The 20,846-nt window shown below is 45.2% G+C and overlaps 2 protein-coding genes across 3 annotated transcripts in view; both read right to left on the bottom strand.

Moving 5' to 3' along the window:
* The window catches only part of LOC138964775 (stabilin-2-like), a 28,226-nt gene extending 26,254 nt beyond the window's left edge, over positions 1-1,972 (bottom strand). Inside the window, exon 1 of the mRNA XM_070336814.1 lies at positions 719-1,972. Within this exon, the coding sequence (XP_070192915.1) occupies positions 719-1,211 (493 nt within the window). The 5' untranslated portion in view covers positions 1,212-1,972. The remainder of the gene's footprint in view (positions 1-718) is intronic.
* Positions 1,973-10,040: 8,068 nt separating this feature from the next.
* LOC138964776 (methylglutaconyl-CoA hydratase, mitochondrial-like) lies at positions 10,041-20,816 on the bottom strand. 2 transcript variants are annotated; one of them, XM_070336815.1, is made up of 9 exons: positions 20,604-20,816; positions 19,535-19,602; positions 18,477-18,564; positions 17,762-17,941; positions 15,382-15,438; positions 12,990-13,177; positions 12,504-12,554; positions 11,761-11,808; positions 10,041-10,986 (listed from the first exon to the last, which is right to left on the bottom strand). In XM_070336815.1, exons 1-9 carry the CDS (start codon positions 20,773-20,775, stop codon positions 10,909-10,911), a joined length of 930 nt encoding a protein of 309 aa, XP_070192916.1. In that variant the 5' UTR covers positions 20,776-20,816; the 3' UTR covers positions 10,041-10,908. The 2 variants fall into 2 exon arrangements, with proteins under 2 accessions (XP_070192916.1, XP_070192917.1); XM_070336816.1 differs by lacking the exon at positions 20,604-20,816 and adding an exon at positions 19,776-19,867.
* Positions 20,817-20,846: the final 30 nt, after the last annotated feature.

Below are 20,846 nucleotides of genomic sequence, written 5' to 3' on the forward strand. Positions count from 1 at the left end.
GCCGGAACTTATGAAAAACCGAAGAGGCTGTTTGTGAAGGGTTTGCTTGTGTAATTTGTTTCTTTAGCTTTCTGTGCCACTAGACTATTTTCTGCGTGAATTGCCTCAGTTACGTACGAATCTACTTCTGTTTGTAAAAAGTTATTTTATAAAGTATGCATTATTCGCGTTCTTGTTCATACTGTGCTAGTTTAATATTTGTCAACGATTGTCAATAACAAACCAAGCCGAAACAGATAAGCTGCGAGCGTTCGAGAAGCAAGACGGTTCCGTATTGTCTTAACACTTTCTACCCCACTTATGTTGACCAATTTTTTTTTTAGCCGAGACCAGCTAGCTGTGCTGCAGCAGGTCACTCAAAATTGTAGTGACTGTGTAGTAACTGTGTATCAACACGCTGGCGTGTGATGGACGTTACAGGAAGCGACTGAAGCTAACAGTCTGAGCGAATATATCCGTACCTAGTCAGATAGAGACATATGAGTGGGTATGGTTATATCCGTACCTGGGAGACAATGAGTTAAATACAAGTATCTGTTCTATGTTTAGAACATTTTCATTTTCATTTGTTTTACTGTACCATCTCAACTGTTCTTATATCAATCTTTTCTCTGTTTAGTACATTTTCACTGTCATTATTTTACTGTATCATCTCCCCTGATTTTATATCAATGTGTTCTCGTCTTCGAGTTTACTGAAGAAGCAAGACAATACTCACATAAACAGCTAGCACCGAAGAAGCCGGAGCAGCACTGAGGCTCCACAAAGTCTTCAGCACACACGGCTCGGCAAGCTTGGAGGCTCGCTGGGTCGAACACGGAGTCGTCCTCGGTAGACGCAGAAGAGTTGCCCTCATCACTATCAGACACGTTGAAGCTTCTGGCCTGCAGGGCTTTCTGCCAGGGTTCCAACTCACAGTCCTCAAAAGAATCCAACACAGAGCCTTCTGGACATGTGGAAGAGTTAGTACACGGCCACGTGCAATCTCCAGGAAGTAATCTGCTAGCAGTCACGTTGCAGAACCGTGGAGAGTCATCCACGGCTAGGTAATCGTAGGCATAGTAGTCGTTGTCGTCGTCGTCGTCGTCGTCGTCGGAATAGTGTTTGCTGTTGGACTCACTGAGTTGTCCATGAGCACGCAAGGACTGTGTCAGTGTCATGATCAGAAGCATTGCCACAGAGGTCATCTGTGCTGACTTGAAGGCTATCATGTTTCAGATTATCAGATTTCAGAAACGCAAGTAAATCGTTACGATCTTCAGAAATGGTATTTGTTTTCTAGTGCACACAGTCAACAGATTCAATCCCCGTCGGATGACTGTTGTTTGGTAAGGAGATAAAGTCTGCAACTGATTTCACGCCGTGTTCGCCTTGAAAGCAAGTATTGCTCGGATTGCTAGTGGATTTATGATCGCTGCTGCAGAATAGTTAGTGGCACTTTCGAACACAATTCAACACAACAGCAATACTGACAGAAAAGTTTGTCACAACAACTCGGTCTAATGAAAATCCTTTTTTTCCAACGAACAAAAATCTTATTGCAAGAAAAATATTCAAAACTCACTGTATAAGTCACAACACCAGATCACATTAAAGATATATACATCACACGTTTTCCCAAATGCCATGCTACCTCCACAGCCAGCCGATTCAAATACCAAATTTGTAGGAAGATGTTGAAATCGGTGTCCATCCAATGTGCCACGTGTTTAGAGACACAGTCATGCCTATTCACACGAGATAATTCTCATTTACATGAAGCCGTCGATCATACAAGAAGTAAAAAAATAAAAAAAGTTATAAACACTCACAGCTACGTTTGAATTCAAGCCTATGATTTTGTTGACATTTTTATATCAACTTGCTGTTCTTAGGTGAAGTTTCTGATGCTAAAGCTATAGACCACAGTCCATGGGGATGGTGTCTGAACTGAGACTGGTCCAAACTGTAATAGATGTTGCTGCGCTGTATATTACCGCCTTTCTCTCAGGGCTTTCTGCACAGACGAGGAAGGCACATGCTCGTGTTCTTGGCTGGACACTTCACATCAAGAGGCTGTCTCCTAGATGAGATCTTGTGACGTCGAAAGGGAAGGGGGAGGGGAGGGGGAACAATTATAATGGCGGCGTTTGCAGATGTGCGTGTGTGTTTGGGAGTGGGGGTTGGGGTGTGGGGGGAGGGGGGGTGGGGGGGGGGAGGGGGGTGTGGGAGATGTGGGGAGCTATAATGAAATAACAACTGCGCGTTACAGTACCCCCATTATGATGTCATAGCAATTGTGAAGAGAGCTAAGTGCAGCGTCTAATAAAGCCAGCAAAAATAAGTGAACACGAACTATTGAGACTCTCACAAACAGGACCTAGTAAAGAACAAATGGGATTGCAAGTTGTTTTCCTCTTTTAGTGTTTTTGTTTTTTTGGGGAAACAAGACTGGCAAAGACACTAGTGCAACCATATGCAGCCAACACAAGCAGTGGTTTGCCTGTCACAATTGTTCAACTTGAGTAATCAATTCATACTCATAAACATAATGTATGCAAGTAAAAAGTCATAGTAATGTTTTAATTAAGGTTCTAGAAGTACGGCAGTCGAACAGTTGTGTGCCGTCAGTGAAGTTTAAAATAATAATTCAAAAATCAAATTGATAATAATCGGATAGCGGATAGATAGATGGATGCGTTTAATTGTGACAATCAAGAAGTCCCGCAGTCGAAGACTGTGTAAGTTGTGCCGTCAGCAAAGTTTCAAACTAATAATACAAAAATCAAATGAATGATAATCGGATAGCGGCTACTCACTGATAAATGGATGTGTTTAACAGCCAGAAAGGAAAGAAGAATTTAAGTAAAGCCAAGAATGGCTTCGTTGGGTCTCATGGAAGAGGTGGGGAATGTTAACAACAAAATTGTAACGCAAGAAATCCCCCCCCCCCCTTCCTTTAACAAAAAAAAAAAGAGTACTGTTAATTTTATTTCTTAATTTTTTTGCATTTTGTATTTTGACATATTTTATTGTATGGATGAAGGGAGGACACTAACTGTAACAATTAATTACACACAGTGTCAGAGCTAACACTTGTTTACCAATCAAATTCCTCGCGGTTGCCTACCGGAAGTGAGCCTCCTTAGGTCAATGCTTGCAGCTTCCGATGCACGAGTACCTTTATTTCGTCGAGGCTGTAAGTGTAAGCTCCCGCTTGTGATTGTGAAGATAAACTCGGCCAGATCACGAAAGTAGACAGTCTGGGGAGACAAAAGCTGACGGCATGTCAATGTACTTTGTACTGTGTGTGTGTATGCGTGTACGTGTGTGTTACTGTGTGTGTGTGTACGTGCGCATGTATGTGTTACTATGTGTGTGTGCGTGCGTGTTTGTGTGTGTGTATGAAAGAGAGAGAGAGAGAGAGAGAGAGAGAGAGAAAGAGAGAGAGAGAAAGAGAGAGTGTGTGTGTGTGCACATGAAAGCACATATACACACCGACGAACAACTGAATATATATATGTGTGTCGTGTATTAGTTTGTGCGTGCATATGTGTGTGGGTACAAGAGAGAGAGAGAGAGAGAGAGAGAGAGAGAGAGAGAGAGAGAGAGAGAGAGAGAGAGAGAGAGAGAGGTTGGGCATGAAAGCATACACACAAATATATGTATACACACACACACACACTTGCAGTCTGAGAGACAGACAATTGACAAGCATATAAAAAGCACTGACTTTTTATTACTTCTTCACACAGCATGTTCATCAAATTGAGGATAGATGTCAACTGCTGCAACGTTATACTGATGAACAGAACACACAAGAATACTTTCAGCACTGAATATTCATTAATACAAAAAATCACTTAACAATCTTCTGTTCTAAATACACACACATACACACAGACACACAGACACACACACACACACAAGCATATATCACCTTAACATTACAAACGTGTGTCTTCTTGTACCAATCATATCCTGATACAGATGAACAATCTCGTCTGAACTGTTTCAACCATTATGCACACAAAAAACAACACAATCCCAGATAATATCAGTGTAAAACTCCTGAACACCAAAAAGTACAGTTTAATATGTGCATGCAAATTAACACATCAGTTACACGTATTAATAAATAGGTTACTTGCATTTTATAAGTGCACTGGTACAAACCAAAAGATAACATGAAATGATTTACACAGAAGAAAAAAAGACTAAGTTATAAAACTGAACAGTGCTTAGTAATACAGTACAAATCTGAGTTGTAAGCAGGATAACACCTTTTCTTCAAGCCTCTTTGGATTTGTATAAATTCATAAATTCTACACCCATGATCCGACCCCGAGTCTAAAATTGAACATTTTAATTTTTGCTGCTGAAAACAAATTTAATTGTGGACTTTTGGTAACAGCATCCCATCATGATGATAAAAGAAGTAATCAAAAACAAACAAAATCTAAATTAAAAAAGTCTTTCTTTCTTTCTTTATTTGGTGTTTAACGTCGTTTTCAACCACGAAGGGTTATATCGCGACGGGGAAAGGGGGGAGATGGGATAGAGCCACTTGTCAATTGTTTCTTGTTCACAAAAGCACTAATCAAAAATTGAAAATTTTAATCTAAATTTTAATTTGATTATATACTTACCCAACTCACATCAAGCAATTTACTCCAGTTTAGTGCTAGGACGCTGAATAGCATCGCCTTGGTAACAAGGGGAGGTCACCCTAAAAAAGAGCTACCTTGACCCCTTAACATGACAAAGTCACGCGTGACTTCCTGACCTTGCCGCCATCTTTGAATCATTCAATCGAAAGCGAACATAGAAAAAATGTCCCTCTTTTTTAGGAAAAAAACCCCATAAAAACCCCAAAAGCGGGGCAGGCGGGCGGGTATCAACTATGTGAGTTGGGTAAGTATATAATCAAATTAAAATTTAGATGAAAATTTTCAATTAAATTACATTCTTATCCCAACTCACATCAAGCAGAATGCTAATGAAGGAGGTGGGGAAACAAAATTCCACTTACCTCAGACAGAAGGTAAGACTTGTCCAGCCGCGACAATGGCTGGTAGGGAGCTACTGCCATCATGACGAGTGCTGGCCACATCTCGCAGGTAGAAGTTGATGAAAACATCCTGCGACTTCCAGTAGGCAGCGTCTAGGACCTCTGCTAGCCTGCCTGAGCGGAGGACTGCCAGAGAAGTAGCCCAGGCCCTGGCTTCGTGCGTCCTTGACGACGTCATAGGTAGGACAGAATACCCAATGCCAACTTGACTGTGCCACCACGCATACGCTTGTTTAATCAGCGTAGAGACCCATCTTGCCAAAGTGACCCGCGACACGTCCTTGCTCCGTTCTGCGTTAATTGAGATGAAGAGCAGTTTTTGGTCCCTAGACCTAATAGGAGTGGTACGGGATAAGTAGCTGGTGAGAGTACGAACGGGACAATTTACCAAATCAGGGTCACCAGACGCGAGAATCCTACTTAAAGGAGGGATGCGAATAACAGGAGAAGACCGACCAGGTTTTTGATTTTTGGCAAGGAACTCTGGCCTAAATCTTAAAACGACAGAGCCATCGCTCTCAAAAGAAATATCCTTAGCCAGGCCTGAGAGAGCGTGCACCTCACTGCCTCTACGGGCAGAGGCTAACAAAACGAGGAACAATGCTTTACGAGTCAGGTTAGCTAAGCTCGCTGAAGCTAAAGGTTCAAAGTCCGGTGAGGCTAGAAACTTCAATACCAAAAATAAGTCCCACGCGGGAAGAGGAGACTTAGCCTTCGCAAAACCAATCGCTGCCCCCTTAATAACACTAGCAATGACACCTCCCAGGTTAATGCTATGCCCTAATTGCTTCAGAGTAGAAGAAATGGCTGAGCGCCTGACTCTCAAAGAAGAAGGAGCCAAGCCCTGAGCAGCCAAACACGAGAGATGATTTGCTACATGCATAGAGCGAGGAGAAGTAGCGGAAACTCCGTTCTCCGAACACCACTTTGTCCAATTTAACCAGTGAGAAGCATAAACAGTGCTGGTCGATTCCCTGTGGGCCTTTTGGACAAACCCTAAAGTAGCCTCTGAGGCGCCAGAACGGCGCAGCGATACCTGGACAGCTTCCAGGCGTGAAGCCGTAGGAACTGGGGGTTCTCGTGAGGAACCCCCGACCTTGGTTGCACGAGATCTCCCTTTTTCACGCCCAGAAAGAAGGGAGGGCCGTCTGCGAGACAAAGGAGGTCGGGGAACCAATGTTGGCTGGGCCACCAAGGGGCCACCAACACCAAGCAAGGCTGTTCCAGCTCCGCCTTCCTGAGAACCTTCCCCAAGAGATGAAACGGGGGGAAAGCATGAGCTATCAGGCGCGACCAGTCCACTTCGAGGGCGTTCGTTTCCCAAGCCTCTGGATCTGGGAAGGGGGAGACAAAGACCTGGAGCCTGCGGGAGAATCTTGTCGCAAAAAGATCGACTGTTGGCTTGCCGAAATGCAACCACAGACGCTGTAGGATCTGATGAGTCAGAGTCCACTCCGTGTGCAACGTACGCGACGGACGACTGAGGCAGTCCGCAAGAACGTTGAGTTTGCCTGGAATGAACTTCGCCGACAACAGAATCAGGTGCTGGCTGCACCAGGCCAGAATCTGACATGCCCTGACAGAGAGAGTGAGAGACAAAGTGCCTCCCTGTCTGTTGATATAGGCCGCCACGGTCGTGTTGTCTGTGCGAACCCGAATGTGTTTGTTCCTGACCAGAGACAGAAACGATTGGAGTCCCAGGAAAACAGCCTCTAGCTCTAGGGCATTGATGTGCCAACCACTCTGCGTCTCGCTCCACAGGCCTGACGCAGTGTGAACAGAAAGATGGGCACCCCAACCCTCCATAGACGCATCTGTGAATAGAAACTCGTCTGGGGGGGACATCGAGATTGGCACCCCCTGTGAAATCCAGGGAAGTAGCCACTGCCTCGTTGTGTGCCGAAACCAGCTTTCGAGAGAGACTACCGTCTCCCAGCCCTGAAGAGAAGGCTTCCACAGCGAACTCAGGGCGGCCTGAAATGGCCGCTTGTGGACTCTGCCTAAGGGCACAAGAGTGGCCATCGACTCCATTTGGCCAAGAAGAGAGGTCAGAACACGTACAGACGCTTTGTCTTTCAAGTACAGAGTTCGAATCAGACTTTGCAACTTGTCCACCCTTCTCTGTGAAGGGCGTACCAGCCAATCGACGGTGTTGAACGTCATGCCCAAGTACGTGAACTCCTGAGAAGGCGTGAGTTCTGACTTCAGCTGGTTGATTGAAAAGCCCAGCTCCAGCGCTTGTGCGAGCACCCACTGAGTATGTGTCGCGCACAACTCCGAGCTCTGACTGAGAACAAGCCAGTCGTCGAGATACGCTCGAAAACGCACCCCCTTCTGTCTGACCAGAGCGGCAAGCTGGCGGACAACCATCGTGAATATCCATGGTGCAAGGGATAAGCCGAACGGCAGAGCCCGAAACTGATAAATCTTCTTGCCCCATAGAAATCTCAGCCACTTCCTGTGAGCAGGATGAATGAGAACGTGGAAGTAGGCGTCGGTTAAATCTATTGACGTCACCCAGTCCCCTGGCCTGAGTGCGTCCCGAACCGACGCCGGAGTCTCCATGCGGAACTTCACCACTCTGAGGAATTTGTTCAAAGGAGACAGATCTAAAACTGGGCGCCAGGCGCCCGAGGCTTTTGGCACCACAAAAATTCTGCCGTAGAATCCCGGTGAATTGCGGTCCAACACCTCCTCTATCGCTTGCTTCTCTAGCAACGAGTAGACTTCTCCCTGAATGGCCTCCTGAGCCTCCCTCCTCTTGGGAAAACGAAAAGAGGGAGGAACCCTGGTCAACGGGGCCTTGCCGTCTAACCAGAGGAGCCGGAACCCCGAACGCACGATGCTCACTATCCACTGGCTGTTTACTAGCAGTAACCAAGCCAGTAGGGCCCTGGTGGGGCCGCCCGCCACCAAAGGGGTGGGGGCCAGGTGAGCCGGTGGATCGGGGGGGCATCATTGGGGGGGGGGGGTTGCGCCCCGACCCCCGCGATTTGCCAAACGATGGAGCACTCTTCGGGTAAGGGGCACCTCCGCCCCTACCCCGAGAAGAACCTCGGCGCTGAGCCTTGCCTCTGAACGAGCCCGAAGACTGGGGCTTAGAAGAGGTCTGGTTCTTGCTCTGGTGCGTGAAACCATGGTGTGCAATTTGAGCTATTGCCATATCCCTTGCATCCTGCGTCTCCTTGCGAAGCGCATCCAAGGATGGCTGACCAAGCAACGCACCCTCAACAAACGGAGAGGACTTAAGAGACTCAATGGTAACCTTGTCCTGAATCCGAGATCCCGTGAGGAAGGCTGACCTCCGAGCAAGGATAGAGTGAGCATAAAGGCGAGCCGACAGATTCATCTGTTCAGCCGACACCTTAGCCAGAGAGGCTAGCAGAACAGTGACATCCAACTCCACAGCGTCGTCCCGAAACACGAAGGGATCTAAAGACGACGCTATAGACCTTGACAGAGATCTTTGCAGAGTCTCAGAAAGAGAAGACAATTCAAGCAGACGCCTGCCAGTCTCCTCCAGAGACAGAAGAGAGGCTTCCGTGAAAGGGACTGCTCTCTCCCTACTGTAACCATCCTGCCTAAGTGCTGCGAGTTCCGGAGTGACCGGAAGCGTTGAACGCGGCAAGGCATACGAGTCAATGAGGTTGACCGGATTAAAAGACAGTAACCTCTTAGAAGCGCCATGAGGCAAAGCTGAGGTCGCACTCGATGTAGCCAGATAAGCCTGTACAGAATCAGGAGCTTGAGAATGAGCTGTTAACAATGGAACAGCTTGGGAAGCACCACCAGACTGACCAGTGGCCAGAAGCCTTGAAAGCTCAAACGCTACTAAAGGGGATTCCCGAAACCGGAACTGCTGTTTCTCGTCCTTGGTCGACCGGAAATCCCCTAAAGCAGAAGAGGGTTGACCAACTGAACCGGAAGGCGTCGTCACACCCTCCTCAAAATACCGAGAAGCCACTTCCGTCGCTAACGCCAGAGCTTGCGGAAGCTTATTCGGTATGCGGAAGCTGACATCCTCGTCACCCTGGACGGAAGTGCCAAAATCCGACTGGTAGTCCCTCACTTCCGTGAAGCCAGGCACGACACTTCCGCCGTGACTACCATAGTCCGACAAAGCGTCGCCCGGAAGAGACGCCACACGAGGGATTTTATACCCAAGCGGTACGTCTCTATGGACTGCTTCCTGCCTGTAAGGCGGAAGCGGGGAAAACTGTGAAAGCTGTGCTGCCGCACCAACTGCTCCTCTAGAGAGTGTCGGAGGACGCACTTCCCCTGTTCGGTCAGAGACCGAACGCGTGTCTGGGCTTTTCCCTCGATCTAGACGTTCACTCGATCGGAACGACGTAGACTAAGCTTTCGCGCACACGAACCGGTGTAGCTACTCTCTCCAAACCACGCACTTCGTTTTGGCCGGAGAACCCGGTTACTGGCGAAGTATAAATACCTTGATCGTCGTCAGTCCAAGAAGCCGCTGAACGCAGCAGGGAAACACCACGGCTACCATCAAAAGAGGCGTGTACGTCGGCAGACGTAACAGTGGAGGAGGGCGGAACACGCACCCTGGCCAGGGAACGCACACCCCCCACGCCGGAGGGCAAAGACAACATCTCAGCCTTGGTAGATGATAACTCCGCTGAAAGAGAGGATATCTGAGCACTCAAGGAGTGCAAAATAGCAGAAACATCCTGCTTCTCGCCGACCGGACCTGAACCGGACAAGACCGGTGAAGCAGACAACGGCAAACTAGGCATAGCCGGAGAATCTGGCAAGTCTATGTCAACATCAAACGAGGATTTAGACAAAGGGTCAGTGACTCTAATCGAAGCTTGACTTGACGAGTGCTTAGATTTACGAGAAGACTTCCTCGTGGGAGAAGGCTCGGCCGCCGACTTAGCGTTATTCTTCTTTTCCTTATCCGACATGACGAACAGAAAAAAGTGTAAACAATGCTAAGTACTCGACAAAACCTAAGTCACAAAAACGATAACAAACAACAAAAACGCTCACCCAAACACACAGTAGGAGCAGAGGGACCGTGTGCAAGTACCAAGGCAGGGTCTGACAAAGGCAGAAGTCAGACAAACCGGCTGAAAGCCGGAGCAAAATCAAAACACGTCTGTAGACACAGATCGCTGGAGAGTGAATGATTCAAAGATGGCGGCAAGGTCAGGAAGTCACGCGTGACTTTGTCATGTTAAGGGGTCAAGGTAGCTCTTTTTTAGGGTGACCTCCCCTTGTTACCAAGGCGATGCTATTCAGCGTCCTAGCACTAAACTGAAGTAAATTGCGTTATGTGAGTTGGGATAAGATATGTAATTTAATTTGCTCCAGGGGCTTGCAACGTAGTACAATATATTACCTTACTGGGAGAATGCAAGTTTCCAGTACAAAGGACTTAACATTTTTTACATACTGCTTGACTAAAATCTTTACAAAAATTGACTATATTCTATACAAGAAACACTTAACAAGGGTAAAAGGAGAAACAGAATCCGTTAGTCGCTAGCTCTTACGACATGCTGGGGAGCATGCATCGGGTAAATTCTTCCCCCTAACCCACGGGGGGGAAAAAGTCTTTCAAACTACTCACATGTCTTTTGTAAGGTATGTTACACTGTACACTTTTTTTCTTTGGCCTCAGCAGCAATTATACCTCTGCACTAATAAGAGTTCCCATTCCTATACAATTCCTACCTCATAGTTATAATCAAGACTTTACGAATCTCATTTAGTGGAGATTGGAAACCATAACAAAATTGTGCCCAATTTACATGATTTTTCTGTGACAAAATCTTTCAGTCTGACAAACATTTCAGTCCACCCGTTTGTTTGAACACAACACCAGGTCGTCTTTAGTGGCCCTTGTAAACGGGTTTTCGTTTTTCCTTGAACGCTGTCAGACCTTCAATCCTGTCTTTTGTTGGAATGATCTGAAAAACAAAGGAATATTTGCATAAAGTAATGACGTCATACTTTATGTACTTTTCTTACTCTAACACATACAGATTAAGATACACAAACACGCGCGCGTACACACACAGAAACACACACACACATGTGCACGCCCACATCACCTCTCTATAACACACATACACACACGCCAGGGGCGGATCAGTTCATTTTATGGGGGGGGTTTCCAAAAGTATATTGTGAAGATATGGGTGTGAAGGCGTGAAGCGCCGAGCCGACGGCGCGAAGCGCCTAGCTTGCTGGGGGGGTCCGGGGGCATGCCCCCCCGGAAAATGTTGAAAAAAAGGATGCAAAATGGTGCAATCTGGTGCATTCTGAGGATGATCATTACCAGTTTCAGGCAGCAGATTTTGTCACTGATTAATACCCCCAAAATTGAAACTCAACCCAAAAAAACACACACAAATATTTTTATTTTTTGGCTGCGGGGGGGGGGGGGGGGGGGGGTTTCCGGAAACCCCAGAAACCCCCCCCCCCCTCGTCCGCCCCTGCACACACATAAACTCTCTGTAACACACACACACACACAAACACACATACACAACACACACACACAAACTAGCTTTTTGTAGCACACACACATGCACACACACCAACACACACACACACACACACACAAACACATGCACACACACACACACACACACACACATCAAGATCCAAGCAACAACAACAAAAAAAGAGAAGGAAAAAAAAAGAGAAAAAAAACCAACAACCTCTCAGCACTTGCTCACCTGGGCATAATAAGCTTCCTCAAACTTCAAACCAGAGCTGAGGTCAACCTGAAGAAAAATGAAAACAAACATCGGCTTCATTGAATCGCAGCCTTGTCCTTGGCTCAATGTATGTTGTGTAGTACAGTGGAACGCTCCTTTTAAGACCTCTACAAATCTGAGGAAATCAGGCCTTAAAAAGGAGGGAGTCTTGCAACGGGGGTAAACTTACAGAGGTTATGAACAGAAATTAAGTCTAAGAAAACAGGGTCTTAAACAGGGGGGGGGGGGGGGGGGGGGGGTTTCCACTGTACTAGAAACTTTCATCGAATTTCAGCCTTGTCTTTGCCTAAATCTATGTTGTTCAGTACTAGATGCTAAGTCTCTGTCACTGAGGAAAGATTATTGAAACCGACAGGCCAAAGAAAACGTACTAGTTGACACATTGAGGAAGCAATCTGAAAACCGAGTTGTGATAACAGACAGTGGAGACAAGGTTTTGTAATGCACATGCAATCAGTATGTGTATAAAGTAAGTCTTCTTGCCTTTCCCTTTTGGTATAGCTGCCAAAGTTGACAAGCGACTAAACATTGTTTCAACACACAACAAGGGGAGCAACTCAGATTTTTCTCTTTCATCATTTCACTGCACTGCAGAGTTTTACCCCTTACTTTATTCATTTCCTTCTTGAAGAATGAGCAATTATTAAAACAAGAAAATAAACAGATTTATTATAAAATGCCCATCAACCTCAACAACTCACCTCAATCCCTTGGTTGATCGCTTGCTTTGCCATCCTCAGTGCAATAGGCCCCTGTAGCAAGCAATAAATCAATTATACAGTGAATAATAAACAACAATGTAATCAATGTTACCAATGCCCTTCAAATAACAGCAGTAAAAACAAACAACAGAAAGTAAGCAACAATTAAAAGAACAAAAATCATCAACATCATAATCACACATGCGCGCACACACACACACACACACACACACACACCACACACACACACCACACACACCACACACACACACACACACACACACATATACACACACACACACACACACACACACACACACACACACCACACACATGTATCTCTAATACGTGTTGTGCTTGAAGCAGCAGCAGTTACTTCATTAACATTTCTGGTAGAATCTGGTTGCCCGACTGACTAACAAATGCTTTTCGGGTGCCTGGTCACCTTAGAATGAAGAACAAGTGGAGGAAAAAAAGCAAGTTTACCTGAGGCAGAATTTCCTCCGCAAGTTCCAGTGCTCGTTCATAAGCGGCAGTGCCATCAGAGTTTTGTTCCACAGCATGATTGACCACCCCCATCTTGTGAGCCTGGAAGCCGTCCAGGACTCGACTGGTGAAAATCAGTTCCTTGGCCAGGGGGGCTCCAATAGCTCTGGGCAACCGCTGAGTTCCACCTGATGACATACAAAATGCAGGTAAGCAAATAACGCCTTCATTATTTAGCAACCCAATTCTGTTTTAACAAATAGAATAGTTTTTATTGGTTTTAACAAAACTTTATTCAATTTGTATCATGACATGAACAATATATGGCATTTAGGATGTTTCACTCAAGCATAGTGCTTATTTTAAACAATCCTAAATAGTTTCTATTTGACAGCATCTTAATAATCACCGACTTTTGTTTCTTTTCTTTTCTTGGTTATTGTTACAAGTATGTTTCTTTCTATTTCTTCCTTTCAGAAACACACTTCAGTTTGAATTCAGTTCCTGCAATAACTCATATTACACTACATTGGGGTGTGCACGTTACAGATCCCACGATTGACAAAAGGGTCTTTCCTGGCAAAATTGTATAGGCATAGATAAAAATGTCCACCAAAATACCCGTGTGACTTGGAATAATAGGCCGTGAAAAAGTAGGATATGCGCCGAAATGGCTGCGATCTGCTGGTCGATGTGAATGCGTGATGTATTGTGTAAAAAATTCCATCTCACACGGAATAAATAATTCCTGCGCCTTGAATATGTGCGCGATATATATTGCATAAAATAAAAATTAAAAAAATAAATAAATCCCTGCGCTTAGAACTGTACCCACGGAATACGCGCGATATAAGCCTCATATTGATTGATTGATTATCCAGAACTTACGTTAATTTACTTAATGCACATACAGCAGTCCCTCTCATGAACGGACACCCTTGGGCCATAGCAAAACTGTCCGTACATTGCAGGTGTCCGGTCACGGGAGGGGTGACCACACCACCCCCTCCCCCATACACTCACACAGAGACACACAAACAACAGGATTGAGTCTATAGATGCTAATCACTTCTTGTGGCTACTGAACAATAAACTCCTAATACTTCTTTAAACGTTCTGTAAAAATGATTTGTATGAAAAGTGTTGAAAAGAAGAGATAAAATAAATGCTCAAGGCAGTGAACACACTCACCATGCACTGACATACGAAAGCAGCCACACAAACACAGCACAGAGGAGCGTGTGCAGATGCTTTGCAAGAATAAGCTTGAAACCCAGTTTGAATAAATAGCAGCAGATAGAGCTGCATGTCATAATCATGTAATTTATTTTCATCTTGTCTGGCTTTATTGACTGCATGCCGATCATGTGGCATGGCAGTGACTTTTCACTCTTCAGTCGGAAATACACTGTACATAACACAGCTCCCACTCTCCCTCACTAATGCCTACCCCAAGCCGTGACAACTGATGCTTGGAAATTGTGTGGAAGAGTACACCTCTCTATTTCTCTCCAATGCTCTTCCTGCTGACATGCAGTGACACCGGACACCCCACAGAGTTTAGCCAGCTACCCCTCCACCGCCCCCCCCCTCTCTCTCTCACTCCCTCCAGCCATGTACTGTTGGGCTGTGGCCAGAGAGGTCAGCTCCAACTGTTCACTCAGAGCAAAACCAGTTGACTGTGTCGTAACTTTTGACACAGCAAGACAACTGAAGGGTTCACAGATTCATGGATTAGGCAACCGACTCACTGGTCAAGGCTGAGGGGAAACAAGAGTATCTTGTCAATGAAAGAGGTTACACACAGACACACGATGCTGAGAACTGTGGCCGGTTTTTCACTCTCTTTCGCTCAGGACCTTCATCGACTGTGGTTTCTGTTGTTTACGTCCAACAGACAAGAATAAAGAGCACAGTGCAGTTTCATGTTGGCATCTTCGCATGTACTCCACTCCTGACCAAAACTACCCCCCCCCTCCTGATGGGTACAGGTGCACTCAAGTTACCAGTGACTGTCGTCACGCCATTGCGGCTGTGATCTTTGCACCAAGAGCCGGACTGCTCTGTTATCGATTTTGTTGTGGTGAAAATTTGACGATGGTCTGTCCGTACATTGGAGGTATGACCTGCTGTTGGGACCGAAAATGAGTGTCCGTGTCCACGTTTTGCAGGTGTCCGTTTAAGGGGGGGCAAATATAGAAGGAAAACACTCCGTGCCGAGCAAATGTGTCCGTACATGTCAGGTGTCCGCTCACGCCGGGGGCCGTACATTGCAGGGACTGCTGTACAAAAAAAAAAAAATAAACAAAAAAAAGCTTGTTAGTTGTGTTGTTTAACTGGTTGATTTCCTAAAAGTTCAGCACAACCTCGATCTACTTATTTAATGACTCACCTCCCCCTGGGATGATGGCAAGTGAGGTCTCCACCAGGCCAATCTTGGCATTGGACGCTGCACAGAAGTACAACAGGTAAGTTGTGTGACTGCTAAGACCATAAAATGCAAGTGTACCACACACACATATACACACACTGTCTCCACCAGGCCAATCTTGGCATTGGACGCTACACAGAAGTACAACAGGTAAGTTGTGTGACTGCTAAGACCATAAAATGCAAGTGTACCACACACACATATACACACACTGTCTCCACCAGGCCAATCTTGACATTGGACGCTACACAGAAGTACAACAGGTAAGTTGTGTGACTGCTAAGACCATAAAATGCAAGTGTACCACACACACATATACACACACTGTCTCCACCAGGCCAATCTTGACATTGGACGCTACACAGAAGTACAAGTACAGGTAAGTTGTGTGACTGCTAAGACCATAAAATGCAAGTGTACCACACACACACATACACACACTGTCTCCACCAGGCCAATCTTGACATTGGACGCTACACAGAAGTACAAGTACAGGTAAGTTGTGTGACTGCTAAGACCATAAAATGCAAGTGTACCACACACACATATACACACACTGTCTCCACCAGGCCAATCTTGACATTGGACGCTGCACAGAAGTGCAAGTAAGGGTAGGTTCTTCCACGGCTAAGACCATAAAAAGCAAGTGTGCCAGATGCAAACACATACACACACGCACGCACATAAACACACACACACACTTGCATACACGCATGCATGCTCTTTACAAATGCACATGCATGGTCACAAAGTGTGCAAGCATTTAGATACATTTCCTTCAAGATTGAGTTCTTGACAAATACACACCCTGTCACACCTTCTCCAAATATATACACTCTCACACACACTAACACACACGCACTCACATGTGCACAGGGAGGCCGCGAGATAGCTCAGTTGGTAGTAGCGCTAGCTTTAAACCAGTTGTTGCTATCGGCGTCTATTCGACCCCCACGTTCTGCAAGGGATTTGTTTTCAAGAATCAACTCTGTCCGCACACCCCCATATGCATGCATGCCCGCACACGATAAAGATCCCAAGTTCACATCAATTGTTTCAGAGATCGGAAACATAAATGAATGCATGGAGGACAAAGCAAAAAATGTGGGTAGCGCGTGCTGCATTGTATGGCAGCTCGCTTTCCCCAGGGAGAAAGCAGCCCGAATTTCTATTATAACCTCACAGGATGATATGATACCAATTAATACCAATACAAAATTACGTACAGCACATCGAACAAGCATTCATACAACACTGTCCTTCATCTCCGATGAACAAAACCTCTACTACAGTGAAACCCCTCTTTTAAGACACCCCCTCCCCCCCCCCTCCCCCCCCCCCCAATTTAAGACCTCTACCCTTTCAAGACCTTGTTTTTTCAAATGTTCTGTTCATAACCTCTGTAAATGTATCCCCATTTAGAGACTCCCTCCTTCAAGACCTGAATTTCTCAGATTTGTGGAAGTCTTCAATCAATCAATCAATATGAAGCTTATATAGCGCGTATTCCGTGGGTACAGTTCTAAGCGCTTGTCGAAGAGTTGTCAACACAGGACTAACAAAGAAACTAACATCTACAGACGGACACGAACCCTATCACACACTAGCAAACCCTGATACACATACAACAAACAACTGTTTAACAACAATGTACACATCAATAGCTAGGTCCAAACAAAATAATATTAAACACAAAGAAAACACCTCTCACAGAGCACAGCACAACACATCACGTCGAACATGAAAGTCGCAGCCAGCTACGGGAAGAACTGAGTCTTCAACCTACTCTTGAACGCGTCAAGAGAGGGGCTCTGGCGAAGCTCAAGCGGCAGGGAGTTCCAGACGGAGGGGCCCGCAGAGGGGAATGCACGCTGACCAGCAGATGCGAGTTTCGAGCGAGGGATGTGAAGGGGGAGTGGGTCAGCAGCAGAACGAAGGGGACGGTCGGAGGGCTGGGTGTACAGGTCCATGGAGGATTGAAGGTACTCGGGAGCAGAGTCGTTGAGACACTTGTAGACCAGAGTGGACAGTTTGTAGGAGATTCGGGTGTTGACAGGGAGCCAGTGCAAGGAGCGAAGTAGGGGGGTGATGTGGTCTCGCTTCGTCTTCCTCAAAGTCAGCCTGGCAGCAGCGTTCTGGACTCGTCGTAGGCCATGAATGGATGAGGCGGGGAGGCCAGCCAGAAGGGAGTTGCAGTAGTCCAGACAACTGAAGATGAGGGAGACAACCAGCTTGACACAGGCGTCGTGGGTGAGGTAGCGACGGATGGAGGCGAAGTCTTGAAGGGAGGGGGGGGGGGGGGGGGGGGGGTGTGTTCCACTGTATTCTTATTTTCCCTTACAAGCTATCCTCATGTCACAAGCCAGTGACATCTCCAGTCCACCACCCAAGGCAGCACCATCAATAGCTGCTATGGTGGGCATGGGCAGAGAGGCAAGTTCCGACACACTGTAGCGCAGCTTTTGAACAAACGACGCCACTTCCGCATTGCTCATCTGAGCCCGCTCTTTCAGGTCAGCTCCTGTGTAAACAGCAATAGATAAATAAATATGGGAATGAATATGAAAATATTTTGTTAAGAAAAGTTGAATTTAAAAAAAATCCATACAATTAAAAAAGGAAAGTAAGAAAGAATCTTAGAATGCAGAAGGAAGAATTAAGGAAGAAAGAAAGAAAGAAAGAGAAATAAATAAAGAAATAGAATAGGATAGTATTCCTGTGAATATAGTTACATGTCAAACTCCTAATTGCCTTGACTGAAGTCTTAGTATTTAGAAAAACTCAAAGTACACTTTAAAAAGTTAGATGGAACATCTAAGTTCTAACTTCTAAGCGATATTCTTTTTAAACCAATCTGCAGTTGTCTTGCAGAACTTTTTTCCTTGATTTCCTCACCAGAATAAATATCAAAAGGTTGATAAACCTCTTGACAAATATAATATGGTAAAGGGATTCATCTTGCTTACAATAACCACCCCTCCCCCCCCCCCCCCCCTCCAAATAAATAAATGTATAATACATGTATTGATAAATAAAAAAATTAAATAAAAACAGACCTGCACAAAATACTCCAGGAACTTCACTTCGCATGATCACACAACGAACTGAGGTGTCAAACTTGACTTGGTTCATCGCATCCATAAGCTGGGAAGAGAGAAAGAAACTGCATTTTAAGATAATCCTGCTTAAACAGAGGAAAGACAAATTACAGGCACAAATTGATGAACTTTTTTTTACTGTGTTCCAGGAGATAAAATAAGGAAATAGAACCTTTAGACAGGCGCAGTGGCATAGTGGATAAGACATCGGCCTCCTAATTGGAAGGTCGTAAGTGTCAAATCCCAGCCGCGGCCGCCTCGTAGATATGTTGCCGATCTCCAAGGTCAACTTACGTGCAGACCTGCTAGTGCCTTATCGAATATCCCTCTTCGTGTGTACACGCAAGCACAAGACCAAGTGCGCACAGAAAAGATCCTGTAATCCATGTCAGAGTTTGTTGGATTATAAAAACACGAAAATACCCAGCATGCTTCCCCCAAAATCGGCGTATGCTGCCTGATGGCAGGGTAAAAACGGTCATACATGTATGTAAAAATCCACTCATGCAAAAACATGAGTAAACGTGGGAGTTTCTGCCCACGAAGAAGAAGAAGAAGAAGAAGAAGAAGAAGAAGAAGAAGAAGAAGAAGAAGAAGAAGAAGAAGAAGAAGAAGAAGAAGAAGAAGAAGAAGAAGAAGAAGAAGAAGAAGAAGAAGAAGAAGAAGAAGAACAACAACAACAACAACAACAACAACAACAACAACAACAACAACAACCTTAAAAAAAGTCCCTGCAAGGAAAGTGTCTGTAACTTTGTTTGTGACAAACTCGTTTTTAACTCATTTCTGAGATCACGCTTACTAAGTCACAGTCACAGATGTATATATGTACACACAAACACACACAAAACAGAAAAAGATCAAAGTAAAACAAAGAATTACAATACAAGCTTCTCAAAAGAACACAATCGTTTTTCTGTGAAGCGGGTGTACATATCTCTGATCAAGGGATGGTGGGAATAAAACCAAACAACTTACAAAATTAAGTAAGAAAGAAATGACAAAAAATACCATACCCTTTGAATAATATTTCTGCCCATTGCATTCTTGTACCTGAACCTCCGCATAGAAAAGACAACAAGACCTGAAACAGTTACAATCGCAATAACTGACTTGTGTAGCAGAGATTTCACTTCAACAAGAAGATTTCAAAACATTCATTTTCACACACACACAAACACACACACATACACACACACACACAAACACACTCACAAACACACCCACACACATGCATACACACACAACCATACTCACAACTGGGGCTACTCAGTAAATGTCAGTTACATGACACAGCAGAAGAAAAGAAAGTCTTCAAAGGGATTCAGCTTCACAAAAATGGCTTAACATCCGCTTTAACCTGGCAGGGAAAAAGGTCACTTATGAGGACTGACATTTTAAAACTGGCTTCTCTGCAAACGACTTGACTTGATCAGTGGTTGAGGCCTGTGAGGGCTATAATATCTACAATGTACCGTTCCAGAGCTGATGGAAAAAAAATGAAAAAAGGGGGCAATGCCTGGCGGTGTAAAAAAAAATAAAAAAAAGTCTATGTCAATGTCATGATCTGACAGTCTGGGTCATATTTTGAGGGTAGATTTTGCAAGTGTGTGTCCAGTCTGCTCTTGAGGCTCTGAATAGTGCATGCATGACTAAACACTGTTTTAAATGCAAGGTCATGCTGCAGTCATTAAATGTGAGTTTCTTGTTGTTTTTATGGCCAAGAAGACTACAGAGATCACTGAGCTCAACTCTAGCCAACACTAATAATTGTTTAGTGTAAGTGTGTGTACGTGTGTGTGTGTGCCACTCTGTGTGTGTGTGTGTGTGTGTGTGTGTGTGTGTGTGTGTGTGTGTGTGTGTGCGTGCGTGTGTGTGTGTTTCAATGAAACAGTAAGCACACTGCAAACACAACAAAAACAAAAGATATATATGAGACCGTTTCCTCAGCATGCATATGCATGCTAACAAGAGAGAACAAATCACCATTCACTCAAACAAGATCTCTAACGAGAGAGATCAAATCACCATACACTCAAACAAGATCTCTGCACACAACATGAAGAGTCTCAGAAGGACACGTACCTTTTCTGTCCCCATCCAGATAATTTACATGAAACTCGTCTTCGGGTGCCTGTTGTGACTCTTGGGACTGCGTGCTGTAAAATCTGCCGCGGCTGCAAGTGCTTGCCATCGCACTCCATCTTGCACACAACGACGACGAAAACGCAACACGCTTGACACTCAGGCCTGCCATTTTTCTTGATTGTAAACTTCGAACTTTACAGTGTCAAGGTTGCTGGAATGTGCACCAATCAGAGTCCCCTT

Source organism: Littorina saxatilis, linkage group LG4 (assembly GCF_037325665.1).
Source record: "Littorina saxatilis isolate snail1 linkage group LG4, US_GU_Lsax_2.0, whole genome shotgun sequence".
NCBI classification, from domain to species: Eukaryota; Metazoa; Mollusca; class Gastropoda; order Littorinimorpha; family Littorinidae; genus Littorina; species Littorina saxatilis.